At 37.9% G+C, this 16,581-nt stretch overlaps 1 protein-coding gene across 1 annotated transcript in view; it reads right to left on the reverse strand.

The window, feature by feature from the left end:
• Window positions 1–16,581, reverse strand: part of ACVR2A (activin A receptor, type IIA) — a 66,403-nt gene that overhangs the window by 23,337 nt on the left and 26,485 nt on the right. Inside the window, exons 2-4 of the mRNA XM_009709312.1 lie at window positions 6,032–6,239; window positions 3,655–3,764; window positions 2,095–2,249 (exon numbers count right to left, since the gene is read on the reverse strand). Coding sequence (XP_009707614.1) covers window positions 2,095–2,249; window positions 3,655–3,764; window positions 6,032–6,239 — 473 coding nt within the window. The remainder of the gene's footprint in view (window positions 1–2,094; window positions 2,250–3,654; window positions 3,765–6,031; window positions 6,240–16,581) is intronic.

Here is a 16,581-nt window from a genome sequence, read left to right on the forward strand (position 1 = left end):
ATTAATATTTAATATATTAATTGCATAAATATTTAAATGTTTGTTTCATGGTTATAAAATTACTAATACTTTTCCTTCTCTTCCTGCTTCCTCTACCTCCTGTTCAAATCAGTTCTAATCAAATTTAAAATGGGAAATACTGCTCTGCTGCATATAGGAGGGCATTTATACGTTCTATTTCCATATTAATTTCATTTAGTTTTTCAGGCAGAAGTAGCTTTTCCTGACTTTCCACATCAAACCTTAATGCCTATTCACCACAAGATAAGAAAATGTTATTACACCATAACTGGCTCAAGCACCAACATATACTTATCCCAACAGATAAAATCTGAGCATTAAGAAAACAGGTTATTACCCTATTTATTAAAAATCTATGACGTGTCCACTCCTGTACCAAACACAAACCATGCAAGAAAAGAACGGCAATAAAAAGGAAGAAGAATATCAGAATTCAAGTTCTTGATAACTCACGCATATTTAACATTTGCTTGCTTTTCTATCACTTTATCCATTACTTATTTAATTTCTTTAAGTCTAGAAAGGAAATCACATGCTGAAATTACTCACACAAGTAGCAGCTATGAATTTCATCTTGCAGTGAAGACTACTAGGTTAATATAGTCCCAGATACATGAAAACTGAGACGGATGAAATAATTAGGCTAACAGATTGCATGAAGTTTGAGGATCTGCAATACTTTCTGCAAGGACAGGAAACATACTTTTCGCCTCTAAATTATGTTCTTTTCATTTGGCAAGAACATATGTGCACTGCCTCCCCCCAAATTCTTCTTATCTATTACTACGAAACTGAAACCAAAACAATTTTATTTATCAACCACAGGCAGCACTGCTTCCTGGAACACCCTGAAGTCAAAAAGTAGCACTGAAAATATCACAGAAGTTGGCAGTATGGAGCAAATATATCTCAATCCTTTTTAAATGCAATCCTACCAAAACCAACAAGTGTTTTAATTTTATTTAATCATAAATAGCACCAGCGCATCATCATTATATGAGAGGCAACGTATTCTGAGTGGTCACTGCACCAAATTAGGAAGCTTAAGTTCTAAATCGGACTGCAAAAACCAAAGTGTTGTGGGACCCTGGGCAAGTCATTTATCTCTCTATTTCCACTACCACATTTTGTTCATCTTTCCTACTTCGGTCTGAAGAACTTGCTGTGTTAACTCTTGTTCATAAAAGCCTTCTAACCTCAATGGAATCTCTAGACATAACTGAAGGAAGAGGAATTCTACTATTAATACTAATTACACCTACAGAATCAGCTGGAGCCTTACAACAGCAGAAACTATGCACATGCAGCCAAAAAAGGTTTGTTTTGATGCAACGTGGCCAGTTTACATTTCAAATTTGGAGACCACAAGCTCATAATATTTTCTAAGTAGAACACAAACACTGATAAAACTGAAACATTTTAAGACAAAACACAAAATACATAAAGGAGGAAAAAAGAGGAAAAAGATGATAGGAATCACAGTAAGGCCATGAGCTGAGCTAAGCCCTGAAACTACACTTCAACTAAAAATTTTTCTCTACACTTTAACTGATACTTGTATCCCAGTTCCATGCTTTTTCAAAAATAGCTAGACTTCTACTAGTTACTATTTTCTATTCAGCAAATTGCCATTATGAATTAGCACCTCCCCTTTCATTTTTGTTTTACGCTAAGCATTACATAATGCTCAGCCCTAGGTGCCTGAGCGCAGCTACACACAACTTCCAGACAAGGAGTCCTTTCAACTACAGGGGAGTACAAACTTCCAACAGCTGCCTAGCAATCCTGCACCTCTGCCATCTGAAGTTTCGTGTTTAGTTTTTCTCCTCCCCAACAGACAGATGTGTAGAAACATTAAGTAGTTGCTCATACATTCAAAGACCAATTAATTAAAGGAGGTAAGGCTATTTAAGTAAAGCTTAATTTTCTGCTTTTGCAGATAGCAAGCATTAACCTCTACACCAGGAAAGTAACAGAAGACTTCAGCCACATGACAGAAACACACCCCTTTCTCTCCTCTTCAGAAAATGGTTTTACCATTCAAAAAACCAAAATCATAATGCAGCAACTTACTTGGGTTGGAACGAGTACTGGAGGATACGCCAGCTTGTGGTGTCTGTACATCCAAAACGAAAAGAGCACAATCACTGCAATTCCCATTATAGGCACCAATGAATAAAGCAAGGTATTGAACAGAGGTGGCTTAGGTGTAACAGGATTGGAAGTTGCTGGATAAAAAAAAAAAAGAAAAAAGGACAGAACTTTTAAGAAACAAAAATCAGTGTTTGAAACGTCTAGCATCTGGTTTTCTAAGAATTCTTGCAATCAGCACAACAGGCAAACAATACTTGCTTGAATAGCATACTCTAACACAAACAGACACATAGGGAAAAAGGCAGCGTTTTGGAAGGCACAGAAATAACATTGATCCCCAGATTTGCACATCAGCACACCTAATTTGTTTGTGCTTTTAAGCTCTGCCCATCTACAGCAGGTAAAAGGTGTTTGTATTTTTAAAAGATTGCAAGAATGCCATCACCTAATGGATGCAAAAAGAATCAATGCAGAGGCTTAGTCTTTGGAATGCATACAGTAAGCCATCATTAGTAAGAAGAACACGCCAGAAATAACTTGCCAACATTTCCACACACTGTTGACTTGCTGAAAGTAAAAGTTGTCTCACTGAAGACACTTCCACATGACCTCAAAGAAGGCTCCAGAGAAGCCCTGCTTCTGAGGCAGCTGGTATAGGGGCAGCCACAGACCCCTGGGCCAAAAGAGGTTTCATGATAGTAAAGACGACTGTCAATTACTGCCTTAGCAGTATCACTGACAAAAATGACAAGAATCTCTCTTGGGTCAACAAAGGCTATTTTAATCTCATAGAAAATGTTATTTAATTTCATAAACAACTTCCTCTGGCTATTTGGTACACAGACATTTGTTGTTTTCAGTTCAGTTATTAACATTATTCAGTTTTCCAACAAAGATTAGATTCTTGACTGGAAGAAGATATGCAAGAATAATCAAATAATCTTTTGGTTATTGTTTTTTAAAACAATTATTCGTTAAGTCTGGCTATCTGATTTTCTTTGTAACCTGGGAGGAAATTCTTTCCCCCTTTTTAAAGGTTACTGTGTCAATTTACAGAGAAACTCAAAGGTCCAATTAGTTTAACAAAATAACAAGAGCATTGTTTCAAGAAGAGGAGCATTCATAGGGCAGTGCATGCATGTAAGGATGATATGGCTTTTAGCCCAATGATTTATAGACACTTACAGAAGCTTAACTATACAATTAAGGTAAGATTTGACAGTAACTTTTGCATCTTAAAACAACCAATTATTTCATATTATCCTTCCTTCTCACCCTTAGAAAAACGCTGAAGTACCTTTTATCAATTTAAATTACTTCTAGTATAAAGACCCTTCAAAAATGAAGAAATGAACCAGCAATTTTCCAGGCTCTTTATGTGAATAGACACAGCGCTCTATCATCCCAGAATCAGAAACCTTCTGGCAGGAAAAACTGACCACAACATTTTGAAAAGTCTTATCTCCTGAACATGCACAATATTAAGTATTTCTAAACTCCGCTAAATAGTTCCTTCATAAATGTGTCTGACTAACTTACGTTGTGTGACCTCCATTTCTGGAAAATAGAAAAAGCGTTCGTTACACATGTTGCCTTCACAGCAACAGAAAAACACTTCAGGGCTGTCCTTCTTCTCTATGCAATCATTCCTATAAAAGATAATAATAAAAAACGTATTAATCTTAAATTGTGGGGTGGTTGGTTTTTTTGTTCAAAAGAAAACATATGCTCGTATTTCAAATTTAAATCATCTAGGACAACATACTACCCATAAGAGTTACATCTTAAAGAAACAAATTAAAATTTTATTATTTTACATTGCAATGAAATATCATTAAAACTGAAACAGCACATTTTTGCTATTTTTAAGACAAAGTTAAAGAAAACCACCAATAGGATACTAAAGAACAGTTGATGATCTAGATTTAAAGAGGGCAAACAAATGATCAAATGGCTAGCATTTAACCATAAACTCACAGTACAGGGTTGGAGATAAGTGGAAAGGAGAATTTTTAAATTTTATTTTTAGAAAAAAAAAAGATAAAATTTCTACAATTTCCCTTGCCTACTTTATGTTCAGGGACAGGGCTTATTTCCCTCAATGAATTAACTGCAGGAAAGGAGTTCTATTAACAAATAAGCTTAAACTATTCAATTCGCCCAAGAAAAACAGGCATCAAGCAGGAGACAACTTCACAGCAGAAAAAGAATTTGAAAATCCTGCAGAAATAGTTGAGGATTTTAAATACAGCTGAAGATTGTCAAAAAAGTTTTGGGTTCTTCTTCAAAAAATTAGGGTTATTTTATAGAACCAGCTATTACAATTACACTGTACTGTAACTTCCATAAAAGACTTATTCTTTGATGTTCTTAATCTGCTTTTGTTTGGAGTTCATCATACCGTAACTCCCTGTTTAGTAAACCACTCTTCACTCCCAGAGATAAGATTGTTTAATGAATATTTTAGAAAAACAGGGCAGCATTCATTCTTACAACAAGTTACAGTTAATGAGGTCTTAGAGCCAGACAATTTTTTTTCCTCTTTTTTCAACTATTTCCTTACTATCCTTCCTGCATTTTGTTTCTTCTTCCAATTTCTTTTCTCTGCTCGAGGAAAAATTTAATATCAGGGTTTTTTTGACTGTTCAAAGATACACGTGGAACTAGTGGGATAACAATGCTACAGAACCCAATTGTATTTCCAAATTGAAAAATTCCATTTCCATCCTAAAAGTTTAACATTTAGCAGAAAGGGACTTAGTTAAGAAATTGTAAATATCCCTACTTCTTCTGCAAAGCTGTAACTTAGAATGGATTTAAAAAAACAACAAAAAAGTACTTTCCCATCCTGAGTGACTTACAGTTACTAGATACTAGTAGCAAGAAATAAGAGTTCTTTAAAATTGTCCTTCGCCTTCCAGCATAGCTGAATTTCAGTCATGCTGTGCAAGCAAGCTTGCAGATGCTTTGCTACTTCTCAGAAACAGCTAAATCAGAATTACCATTCAACTTAGCTTTAAGCTGTCATTAAAGGAGAAAACATCCTAGTGTGTGGGGAAATTTTATTTGGTAGAAATACGTTAACAATTTCTTCTACTCATTCCACATTTAAGAAACACAAAAGGAATATTTTCTAAAATATTACTAAAAATAATTTCTAAATACATTTTAATGAAGATCTATTACAAATTTATTTTCTTAATTCTCTCCCTTTCCGAACAATAACTGTTTTGATCAAATAAAACTTGGTACAGTACTTCAAAGAACTATAATATCATTTCTGAAGAGACTCATGACCTTTATTCACCCAATATCTAACAAACCCCAAGCCCTGCTGTTACTACTCACGGGTACTTGCTAGACCATCTGTTATTAAAAAAAAAAAAAAAGACTGGAATTTTAGAACATTCGATGTCTCTTAGAGCTGCCACTGAGGTGGGCTTTTTAATAAATTGGCAAAATACTTCCATGTTTAAGTAAAGAGCAGATGCAAAGTGTGGACTTTCCTATTTGTCAGACTTTGGAAAAGTGAACTATAGAACTTTGCACTCTCCTTTCAATAACTGTATTTGCATTGTTTGGCAATAACAAGTCATTAGAAAACCTATTATTAATGGCCTAAAAAAGAATAAATTAAACATCTGTTTTCTAATAGATAGAAAGTAAATAAGAGAAGGTAAAACGTGCTATTCTGCAAACAAGACGAAGTACTTAGATGAAGTCAGATCCCTAAATACAGGTGAGCAAAAAAAGAAAAAAGCATGTGTGTGTCAAAACCCAAGATAACTATTCATAGACTACTGTATTATCATTTGTCTCAAGTACTGTTTGCAGAGGGGAAGATGTATAAGTTATGGATAGGCAAAACAGTTTAAAATTACAAATAAATTTAAAATTTACAGGAGAACTCGCTTACCTGTCATAACAATTGATGTCATCTAGCCAGCAACCTTGCTTCACAATTTCAATTGATCCAGAAATATTCTTCCATGTAGCAAAACAGTGTCGTCTTTTATCTTTATCACCATAACAAGGTTCAATACCACTGCGATTTGTTTTATCTTTTTCCCAATTAGCGTTGTAGTAGATACACTCTTGTGTTTCTGATCTGCCAAGTATGGCACCTTTTAGGAATGAAAAGTAAATCACAATTAAAACAGCCTTCTGAAGGATGAGACACATGAACAGTCAAAACCAGGATGTACTAAAATATCATACACTACTTGCATCAATATGCCCTCTCCCCTCCTTTTTTTAATAAAGAAAGAAAACATGTAAAGTTCACAAGCAGTCCAAGTCAGTGTTGAAACACAGAACAAAGACCTTCTGTTAAGTCAAACAGTGACTTGGATAACTTATCAAGATCTGAAGAAATAAAGAACAAGTTATGGCAATACTTTTCCCTGAACAGCAATAGCAGAGAACATTTAAAACACTGCACAGTAAAGATTTAGCTAAAACAAGACGTTTTAGCTAGTCGAATTTACCAGCAGGCATTTTTGTCTCTTATCTTGCTACACGTGCCAAAAAAGCAGCTAGTACATCTTAGAAAGCTAAACCCGACGAATAAATTCAGTTTTAAACTATCAACATCTTTTCCCCTAGCTTTCATCTGCGATGTAGCTTCTTAACACAAAGCACTGAAGTATAAGACGTGCTATGCTAAAATAGTATCTTTCCTGTCATTCCGATCTGCCAAGGGAGCAACTGGAATTGAGACCAATAGGTGTGAGGCAACAGTCCTTAATCTCCATGGACAGCGCTGGTTTTTTGCTGTGTGATCCTCACCCAGTCAATCAGCTGCAACATAAAAGAAATTAGATCGGTGTCATAACTCAATAACCCAGTGCTTCTGCTCTCAGAAGGCCCAGGGCCACGTCTCCCCTTCCCACGGCACGGCCCAGCATACGCCGTGGGATCAACCAGGATGGCCGACGGGCACGCTTCAGGCAATAAAAGCCAAGTGGTGTTTGGAGGCCAAAGCACTGCTGCAATCTCTATTAAACATGCTGGTGAACCAGAAGGGACTAGCAGACTAGCTAACCTATCCTGGTATCATGGGATTTTCTTTTTTTTTGTCATCCCAGTGTTCTTAATAATAAAATTTTCTGAACTTCTGAATTTAATTTTGTCTTTTTAATTGATTCATTGATGCCTACTAACAGCCTACAGCAAAACCCAGCAAATACTAACAGATTGAGGCACCTCAAAGTGGAGCTAACTTCCCAGTTTTAATGTGATATGATACAAAGCACCTACTGCAAAGGTAAAGGGTTGTTAGGATGCAAAACAGTTAACAAAATACTGGCAAGGAGTAATAACTGGCTTTTATTTCTGGTTTTATCTTGCCAAATTCTGCCAACAGCATGTCAATCTTCATCATTTAACATGTATTAAAAACATGGAAAACCAGGGAAGGAGATTGAAGAGCCAGCGAGTCAGAGGACTCACTTCAAAACTGAGGAAGGGTCAGGAGGATGACAAAGCACATTTACTTTGCCTGTGCACCCATCTGATATTTTCAAGAGAGACAGGTACATTAGACATCATTCTGAAGATCAGATTTAAACAGAAAAGATCTTCCATAGCAGTCAGTTTCATACATATTTGTATCACTCATTACCTCCCTTATTCACATCCATTCACAGTAATTTTGATAGACCAGCTATTGCCTTGTAGCCATACCCATACTTCTCATCCTCTTGCACAAGGGTATAACAAGCAGAGCAGCTATAAACCCTGACTTTCATCCCTTGTGGGATGAAATTTTTGTCACTTGGGCATTCTACCCTGCAGCAGCAAGAGGTGGGGGTCGGGGCGACTGGTACACTAGTAGAGGATGAGAATTATTTCAAACTGAAAGTTGCCGCAGCCTTCTTGAAGTGCGGCACAGGATGTCAGAGTCGAGCGCAGTGCTGACCGTACTGGGCAACCCACATTACCACCTTCAGAAACTTTTGACTTTGACGCATTCCCAAAATAGGCAGAGGATGCTGCTTACGTTTTTTTGGGAAAGAGCCTGGATGATCAATGGGAGAAAGGCACTAGCCAGCTGGTAACACTGCGAGATGCAGCATGTTAACTATTATATTCTTTGTGCTGCGATGGCCTGACCTTTACAACTCCCAGCTATGGCAAGAAACAGATGAGGCAACAGATTGAACAATTTGGTTCTGTCAGTGCAATAAAGCAGAAGTCCTGGATTTCTCTCATACGTGCCATTCCTTTTCTTCTGCTGCCAAGTCTAGCTTTGAAGGACCATAGACAAGCTGCATTTGATAAAATTCAGAAACTACAATAAAATTAACTTTGCACAAATATTCTCCTTGTACATGTCTTCTCTATAGTCAGGTTTTCTTATCCATTAATGCTCTGAATCAGTTCAACCTACCCAACCGGCCAGCAGTCACACACTGTTGTTTTAGTGACTTTGGATGCAACCGGAACATCTAACCATAACACCTCCTCTAGGGACTGAGTGGACATTTGCAATAGGTCTGGCCAGACTAAACTGATGTATGGACATACCAGGACAGTCTTGGATTTATCTTTCAAAGTAGAAAAGTGGAAACATGGTGGAAGCAAGGGAAGAAGAAGGGGAACCACACAAAGAAGGCAGCCCTGAGCCCACTGCACAAATGAAGCATCTGCTTACGACCAGCTCTGCCACCCCCTCCGCAGGAATCAAACTCTTAGAGGAGAAGAGCAGCTGGCATTTACAACAAAAGCAAATTTATTTGGGTCCCAGTCTAGGCATAGCACGTCTATAAGGAAACTCCCATACCCATTTTGAGCACTGAAACTGTTTTCATATGAAATTGTCAGGTCCTCAGGAAATCTATTACTGAATCTCAAAAGGCAAAATGCTGCTGTCGAAAGAAGCCATGAGGAAAGCACCAGCAGTATCCTACAGACCGAACTTTAAAGTCTGAAAGCTTCCAAGAGAAGAACATGCTAAAAAAGCAAAGAATATTCAAGTATATAATAGCGTTTCATTTCAGCATGTTAAGCCAGATGACATTTAATATATGCTGTTATCATATCGCAGTTAGCGCGCTGCTGTATCACGATACATTTGCGTTCGTCCACAACAGCTGCGGTAAGAAAAGAAAACCAACATTTGCTAGTGAACTTCTGAACCGTTGTTAATACAGGATACACTCTAATTGTTAGCAGTGCAGAAAGCAATTTTATTAGAGTGCACGTGTCCAGTCTGGAAAACCTCACCTTAGCTGGAATTTGAAGGCCTGGCTACCATTTTTTTCAAGGAGAAAGACTATGTGAATGTCTGAAAAAAATAATCTAGCCAGTTTTTTAATTAAAAAAAGGAGGCCAAACAACAAAATCTCTGCATAGCTAATAAGGACTATACTAACATAGCCCTAATTTAGAAAGGTATTACTGGAAAAAGATACTGAATGAAATATGAATTCTCTATTAGATACCGCTACCTTACACCCAGAAGGGAATATAAACTTCTGGGAGTCTATCATCTAGCTTTATTTAGTAAACATGAAATTGAGCAACACAACTGTACTGGTCTGTAATGCAGGAATGGTTTCCTGATACTTTTAATAAAAAGTCTGAAAGGTGATCATGATCACCTTCCTAATTTCCCGAGAAGACTTCAGAACAGACACATCCTCCCCCACACCCCGTGTCCCACCCCCATCCCCAAATACTGCTTTTGCAGCACACTTGGTTGGTGACACCAGGTGAAGACACAAAAGCTTCCAGTCAAAGAGAAGACGAACCTGCAATTCCTTGCTGGTTTATGAAACCTAATAAAATTTTTAAGATGAGGTAATGAAAACTGGTAAAAAGCTCACAAAGATTAGTTTGATGTCACCGAGATCTAAAACATCAGCATGGAGGAAAAAAACCAAGTCCTCTGAAAGCCTGTCTATAGATGCAGATTGCTCTGATAGGTGTTCCCAATGTGCACTGAACACATCCTTAACTAGAAGGGAACTAAAAATAAAATTTCAAACTTATTTATGCATGTCTTCCAGCACTAGACAGATCTACAGACTTCCATCTAACTTGTTTCTGAGATGCAAACGGCAACACTGAAGTCTGGAAAGAGTAATCACATCTGTATCTCATGGCTGCACAACCTAGCCAGACAAGTCCATTATGCTGCACTCGAGCTTGATTCTGTTATAAGCACTAATGACAGTATTGGTAAGGGTTCTATATGCAGGAATACTCATGGGATAGAAAAGGACTTTGGTTTTTGTTCCCTGGAAAACATAGTGTATAAAAGAATGAAAGGCTGCAGTCCAGTCCGGCAGCTACCTATACAATTTAAGTAACCTTTCTACTATAAGTATTATGTTTGAGATTAATTTGAACTCATTCTGAGCACTGAGATCCACAAACATGCAAGGAATGGAGTAGTTTATTACAATAAACGAGTTGAACAGAACGACATAAGCATCACAGGTACTGGACACTGTGAGTTACTTTACTTAACAGACAGAATGGCCCATTCACTAAAAGATCTGAATTTTAACACACTGTTCTAAAGGAACAAAAAAAGAACAGAAAGTGTAGCATAAATAGAAATAGCATCTTGAAAAAAACTTCAGTTACTGTACAGGTATCTTTTTCAAGTACTTGTCCACATACGTTATTCTATTTGTTTCCACATACACTTTCTAGACCCACAAATATATCTAAGAACAGACTACAAATATAAACTAAAAAGGCCCAGCTTTGATGTTTCTGCAAGCAGAAAGCAAGTTTTTATCATTTTGTATTTTTTCTGATAACACCCAGGGGAATGTTTCTTAAAGGAAAAATAAAGAGGTCATTTTCAACCTAATACAGCAAACAGCTACAACAGAAAGGACCTATTCTGTCCTCCTTATACATACCAATATGTCCCAAAACTTATTTTGTTGATCTTTAGACAAGTATTAGTCCTATTATCATTGTTCTCAATGCTCGCAGGTCAAACAAGGACTGTACGTCATATGAACTGAGCCAAAGTATTCATTAAATCTAAACACAACAGCAATTAACTTAAGCAATGCAAGAATCGGGAAAAAGACAAACAAGACAGTAAAGTAACAAATCACCCGAACTGTTGTCACACTGCCCTATACAGAAGATGCGTATCTTTTCAGACTAGAGTTTCTCATTACCATTCTCCTTTTCAGCGTGTCCCACCAAGCCTGCATTGTAGTTAATCAAAAAAGTCATTGAGAACAATGGAGAAACGCCACCAAAGCACTGCACCTCTGCACAGAAGTCTGCGAGACCTAGTATCTTTTAAGAGGCTAAAAGGTTAATCTTAAAAATTTAAAGATGGACCTCATGTTCTAAAAGGCTTGTTTCTTCTCCTAAAATATTTAAAAATAAAAACCGAATGAGTTTGCAACTCAACATGGGTCCTACAGTAAACTTGGAAGTTGCAGTGTAGCTTTTTGTGTAACAATAGCTATATCAAACTGCAGTTCTCCAGGATTATAGTATGATGGGGCCGGGTGACTATCAGGAGACCTATATATGATGAGATATCTAAGCAAGTCTTAAAAGCATAGGTTCCTAAATATAGTGGAAACTATGGAGGATGACGTCATCTCAAATAAGAACACAACTGGGGAGTGGGGTGGGGGGCAGAGACGAATAGTATCCCTCCACTACTATACCGCTAAAAACTCCTTGCAATCCCTTGTTTGCTAGACAGACGGTAACAAGAAAACAAATACCTTTCTACTAGAAATGTGTCTTCTGCATTTACAGGTATCAATACAGAGGATAATTGAAAAAAAAAAAAGTCGGCTGCTATAACCACTTGAAGAACTCTGTACACAGCTTGAGTAGATCACTGTTTCTCTTCAGGGTGCAAGCAATGGGCCAAAACACTCTGCCATTCTTCATCTCACCAACACTTCATTCTTACGGTTAAGTTCCACTTAATATTTAAAGGCACTGCAATATTGTAGTTCTAGCAAGAGAGATTTGGCAGACTTCGGTATCACACAACTTACACAATGTTTTGAACAGAAACACAACTTCAGACCACAAAATACTATCCATATATGACCTGCATCACAAAGTTAAATAAAATCAAATGAAATAATTAGGATTTTGGAATCTGTAGAAGAGATGCCCTTAAAACATGATGAACATCTAAGTCAGAAGAATCTCTCTACCTGCGAATCCCTATGCAAAAGTGGCCACTTGCCCTTCTGAAGTCCAAGCTTCAGTAACTAGCCACGTTGAAGAAACCTGTGCATCTATAAAACTGTGCACTCATTCTGATGACTTCTCCAGAAGAATATTTAAAAGAGACTATTAAATTTTTTATTAAAAAAGTATTCAGAGACCTGAGACTTCAGAAATGGTGGTGGCAGAACTCATGGAAAGCATCTTTAAAGGGTAAGGCCACAATTCAAGGAAAAGGATGCAAGCAAAGATGAGGAACCTCTTGGTTTGATTGTTGGTTTGAGAGACTCCACAATCCCATCCAAAGTAACGCCTCCATCTGAATGATTAAAGAAGGTGGGATTAAGTGGGCAATCATGATACGTGGAGTATTCAAAAAGAGGCCATTGCAGGAGGCCTAACAGTGGCATCTAAATCTCGCTGAACTCTTGCTCAAGGAAAAAATGAAGTTAAAATTACTTTTGCAACACATGTTCCTCTCCGCAGTCCCTCCAAGCAGTTTGTCCTATTGTTAGAAGAAATCAGTAATGTCATAATAGGATTTTGTAGGGAACTTCCATTTTCTGCCTTGTACTTCCGAATATTTTAGACTGGATTTAAGGAAGTGGTGGGGAAAAAACAAAACAAAACCAAACCAACAATCATACCTCTGGCATCCAAGTTTTCCAAAGTCATTTCAGAGCAGAGCATGTGGCAGAAAATGGAGAAAAATGGTCAGGCAACATCTGTGTTCTTTAGGTAGAAATTAAGGTGCCAGTAATGGCACAACTGGTATCTGTAGCATCAGCTGGCTACCTCTGAAATAAAGACTGTCATCCTCTGGGGATGTCTAGAAATTTCAAGTGAAGAGAAGTGCTATTTTTCACACTTCTTGACTTCAAGGGAACACACTAAAACACAGGCTGATGTTTTCAAGTTCAAACGTGCCATTCCTGTCACTGTAAGGTGCGAGCAGCACAAACCAGAAAAAAACTTTCTCATCTACTGTCTAATGATTTTGTAGGGGGAAAAAGCTTGAAAGATGCTGTAAATTGTTCGGGTTTTTTGAAGCACAGCCTTGGGACTACACTCACCTTGTACATGCTGGTAGCTTTTATAGATGTTACTGGTCAAACATCCTCTCCCCAACACAACAGAGAAGGTACTGTGAGATGGTAAAAATATGTCACAAAAACTAACACAGGGCTCAATACTCATGAGAAAAGTTTAAATTCTACAAGATTCAGAGGTTGGGAAAAACAGACGAGGGCCAAACGGGCAATAATGCTAGAAATACACACAGTTTCCAATTTGGATTATGCTCTTCTCAGCACAAAACCCCAAACACAAACAAAAAAAAAAATCAATCACTATAGAAAATAATCACAGTAGCTGACCTCAAAGGAACAGCCGTTTCAAATCAGCCAAGATTTAAAAAGAAGTGAGAAAAAGGGACATGGCACAGATGAAAGGGACGATGTGTGCCTTTACAGGTCCTTTCCCACCACTCCTCCCAAGAATGCTGGCCCTCAATACTGTACGCAGGTCTGAATGTACAAACAAAACTCAAATAAAAACTCAATTCAGTTTTTGAGATTAAAAACTTGAAAACTGGGGTTCTGCTGTACCCTGACTAGCTAGGTGGTATCCCCTACAACCATCTCTGGACAAAGCTCGGGTAAGGCAGCTGCTCATGAAACGGCTAGGGATGCTTTCCCATTGCATACACGTGAGTAACACCATTTCCACACTAGAGTCTTAGAATGTTGTTATTAAACTAAAAAAGTAAGGCACTTCACTGGTAGGCATACTCCCAGACTAATACCTAAATAAACTATCTAAGGATATCAAAACTACATTAGGAAGATATGAATCGTTTTGAAGGATGACTATCATGCTGGTGGTGGCAACCAGCAGAATTTCTATTTTGAGGTCTGACAGCGAGTTTCCCAGCAATGATCTCAGATACCTGTCATAGCCATTCATCTGATTTGAGAGTCCCAAAGCAAGTGGAATCCTGCAGCACCTCGCTGTCAGTGCACGTGCTGCAGCACACCGGGTACAAGAAGTCTCTGTGTAGGCTCCTTTCACTGTAAGGGCCTGCGCATCCATTCAAAGCCTCTACACAAGCATTCAGCTAACGCAGAGAGGGTGACCCAGGAGATAACATTCGACATACCCTTCTCTATCATGCTAGATTTTCCAAAGAGAAAATGGGGGCCACAGAGAATTCTGTTAACTACGAAAAAAACCCTAAATATTTACCCTCAAATAAATGCTATCTTGATAGCTTAGAGATACAAGTCAACTTCCTCCCTCTCTACGGACTGCACTGAACAATCTACATTCTCCATACAGCAAGAGGGAACCAAGCTGCAGACGGCTGGAAAAGTGGGGAATTCTCACGGACAGCATCCTGCCTCTACCGCCAATGCCCAACCGTTTTAGTCCACTACCCACTCTGGTCAGAGCAACACCTCAGTAACACCTGGCTGTGAATCTCTCTGGTAGTTCTGATCAAAATGATCCTTTCACATGGTTGGTATTTGTAGAAGTTCTTTTCTGAGCTATGAAGCTTCCCAAGCGTGAACTACGAAATATTTTTAAGAACTTTCTAAAAATGAAGGTTTGGAATTCCTGTAACCTCATGGAGATGAGAAAATCTAATATATTAATCACCTAATGAAAAAGCATAAAAAAGCTTCATAGGAATTCTCTTTGTCTTTAAATTTCCCTATCTGATTAGACTATAAGACAGATAAGATCAATAAATGAAATTTTATCCAACTCTTTTCTCCTCTACTGTTTATTTCATGCATCTTCCAGAATCCTGTTGAATACGATCAGCATCAACATTTCACCAGTATGTATCATTAGAAACAAGGAGTCTCTCCTCTTCCCTGCAAGGAGAATCCCTTCCAACTCCTCAAAAAATGTACACAGAAGGGTTGAGTCAAGCTAATTACAAAAAATTATTATAACTTCTGCCTTGTAAATGAGTCAAGTTCAATGCAAATTTTTTAAACAGTTTGACTGCAAAGAAAACAGAACCACACACCATGTCAAACAAAAACACAGTCAAGACATCTATGAGGCAAGCATCCAACTTCACATTTGATGTTTCCTCCATGTGACGCATCCTACCCCCACTTTTCTGTCTTTCAGGACCTTATATAACTATTTAAAAGACAACAAGACCAGTGTGATTCTGTCTTAAACTCAGATCTCAAACAAGTCTCTCTGTGGGCGTTGTGTCCCACTCTGTGCTATTGCAAGCAAAAACACTACACAGTTACCCTTCATATGCTGATCAAGCTTCTTGTTTACATTAAAATTCTTTTGCCATTGCTATATTTCACTTTTTTCCAGTGCTTACAACCAAGATTCCAGCCTAAACACACTTACAACCAGTTTTCACCTTTTTAAAAAAAGTATTTTTTTTTAAACTGTATTCTTTTGCTTAAAACTGGCCCAGAAAACTTCTAAACTGCAAAGCTATCTGCCTGGCCTGGCTCAGCTTGCTGCCTGGCTGATGAGCACACGTACACTGACCAGCAGATCCAGACAAGCTACAGCTGCCCTTGTCCAGATGGCAGCTAAACAGTAAGAGACACAGGTTCCAGATTTGTGTAAACAGACACAGGGATTACCTTGGACGTGCAGGCAAACAGAGTAACATGGTGGGGAAGAAGCAGGATCCAGTATTGAAAAATTCAAGCCTTTAAAGGTTCATTCATTCCACTGAGCTGGAAACCCTTCTTTACCCTTCCCTTATTTTAACTCTCCAACATATCTATGGAGAATCATCAAGTTTAGCTTCAGTCTTGGTTCCACATAGTCGATGATCCAGTGGCTCTTTTGTATTTTTATTCTCCTTCCCCTTTTCATTTCACTACCTCATCACAACAGTAGGCCTTGCCAAGTTCATCTTTCTTACACAGGTTGGCCAGAGCTACAATCAGTACTTAAAGACACTTCCAAAGACTTGTCTGGTATCAATATTGGTTCTGTTTGCTAGGAAATACCTCTTCAGAAGCATTTCAGGATCGGATGCATCACTGCCAAATCACATTAGTAGCTCACAGTATCTGTTATAATGCAAGACCACAGTTTGAAATACATTTTTAAGTTGAAGTGCAACCAAAAAAGCAGACTCTGCTGTAAAGCCCCACAAACAGCTGAACTGGCACAAATGAGTGGAAGTAATTCCTTCCTTCAGCCACTAAACTTAAATAAATGTCAGACTGCTGCATTACACACATCTGGGTAAATACCTATCATCGTAAAAACGTTAATATGTTTTTGACTGCT

The sequence above is a fragment of the Cariama cristata genome, unplaced genomic scaffold (genome assembly GCF_000690535.1).
Source record: "Cariama cristata isolate BGI_N322 unplaced genomic scaffold, ASM69053v1 scaffold3891, whole genome shotgun sequence".
NCBI classification, from domain to species: domain Eukaryota; kingdom Metazoa; phylum Chordata; class Aves; order Cariamiformes; family Cariamidae; genus Cariama; species Cariama cristata.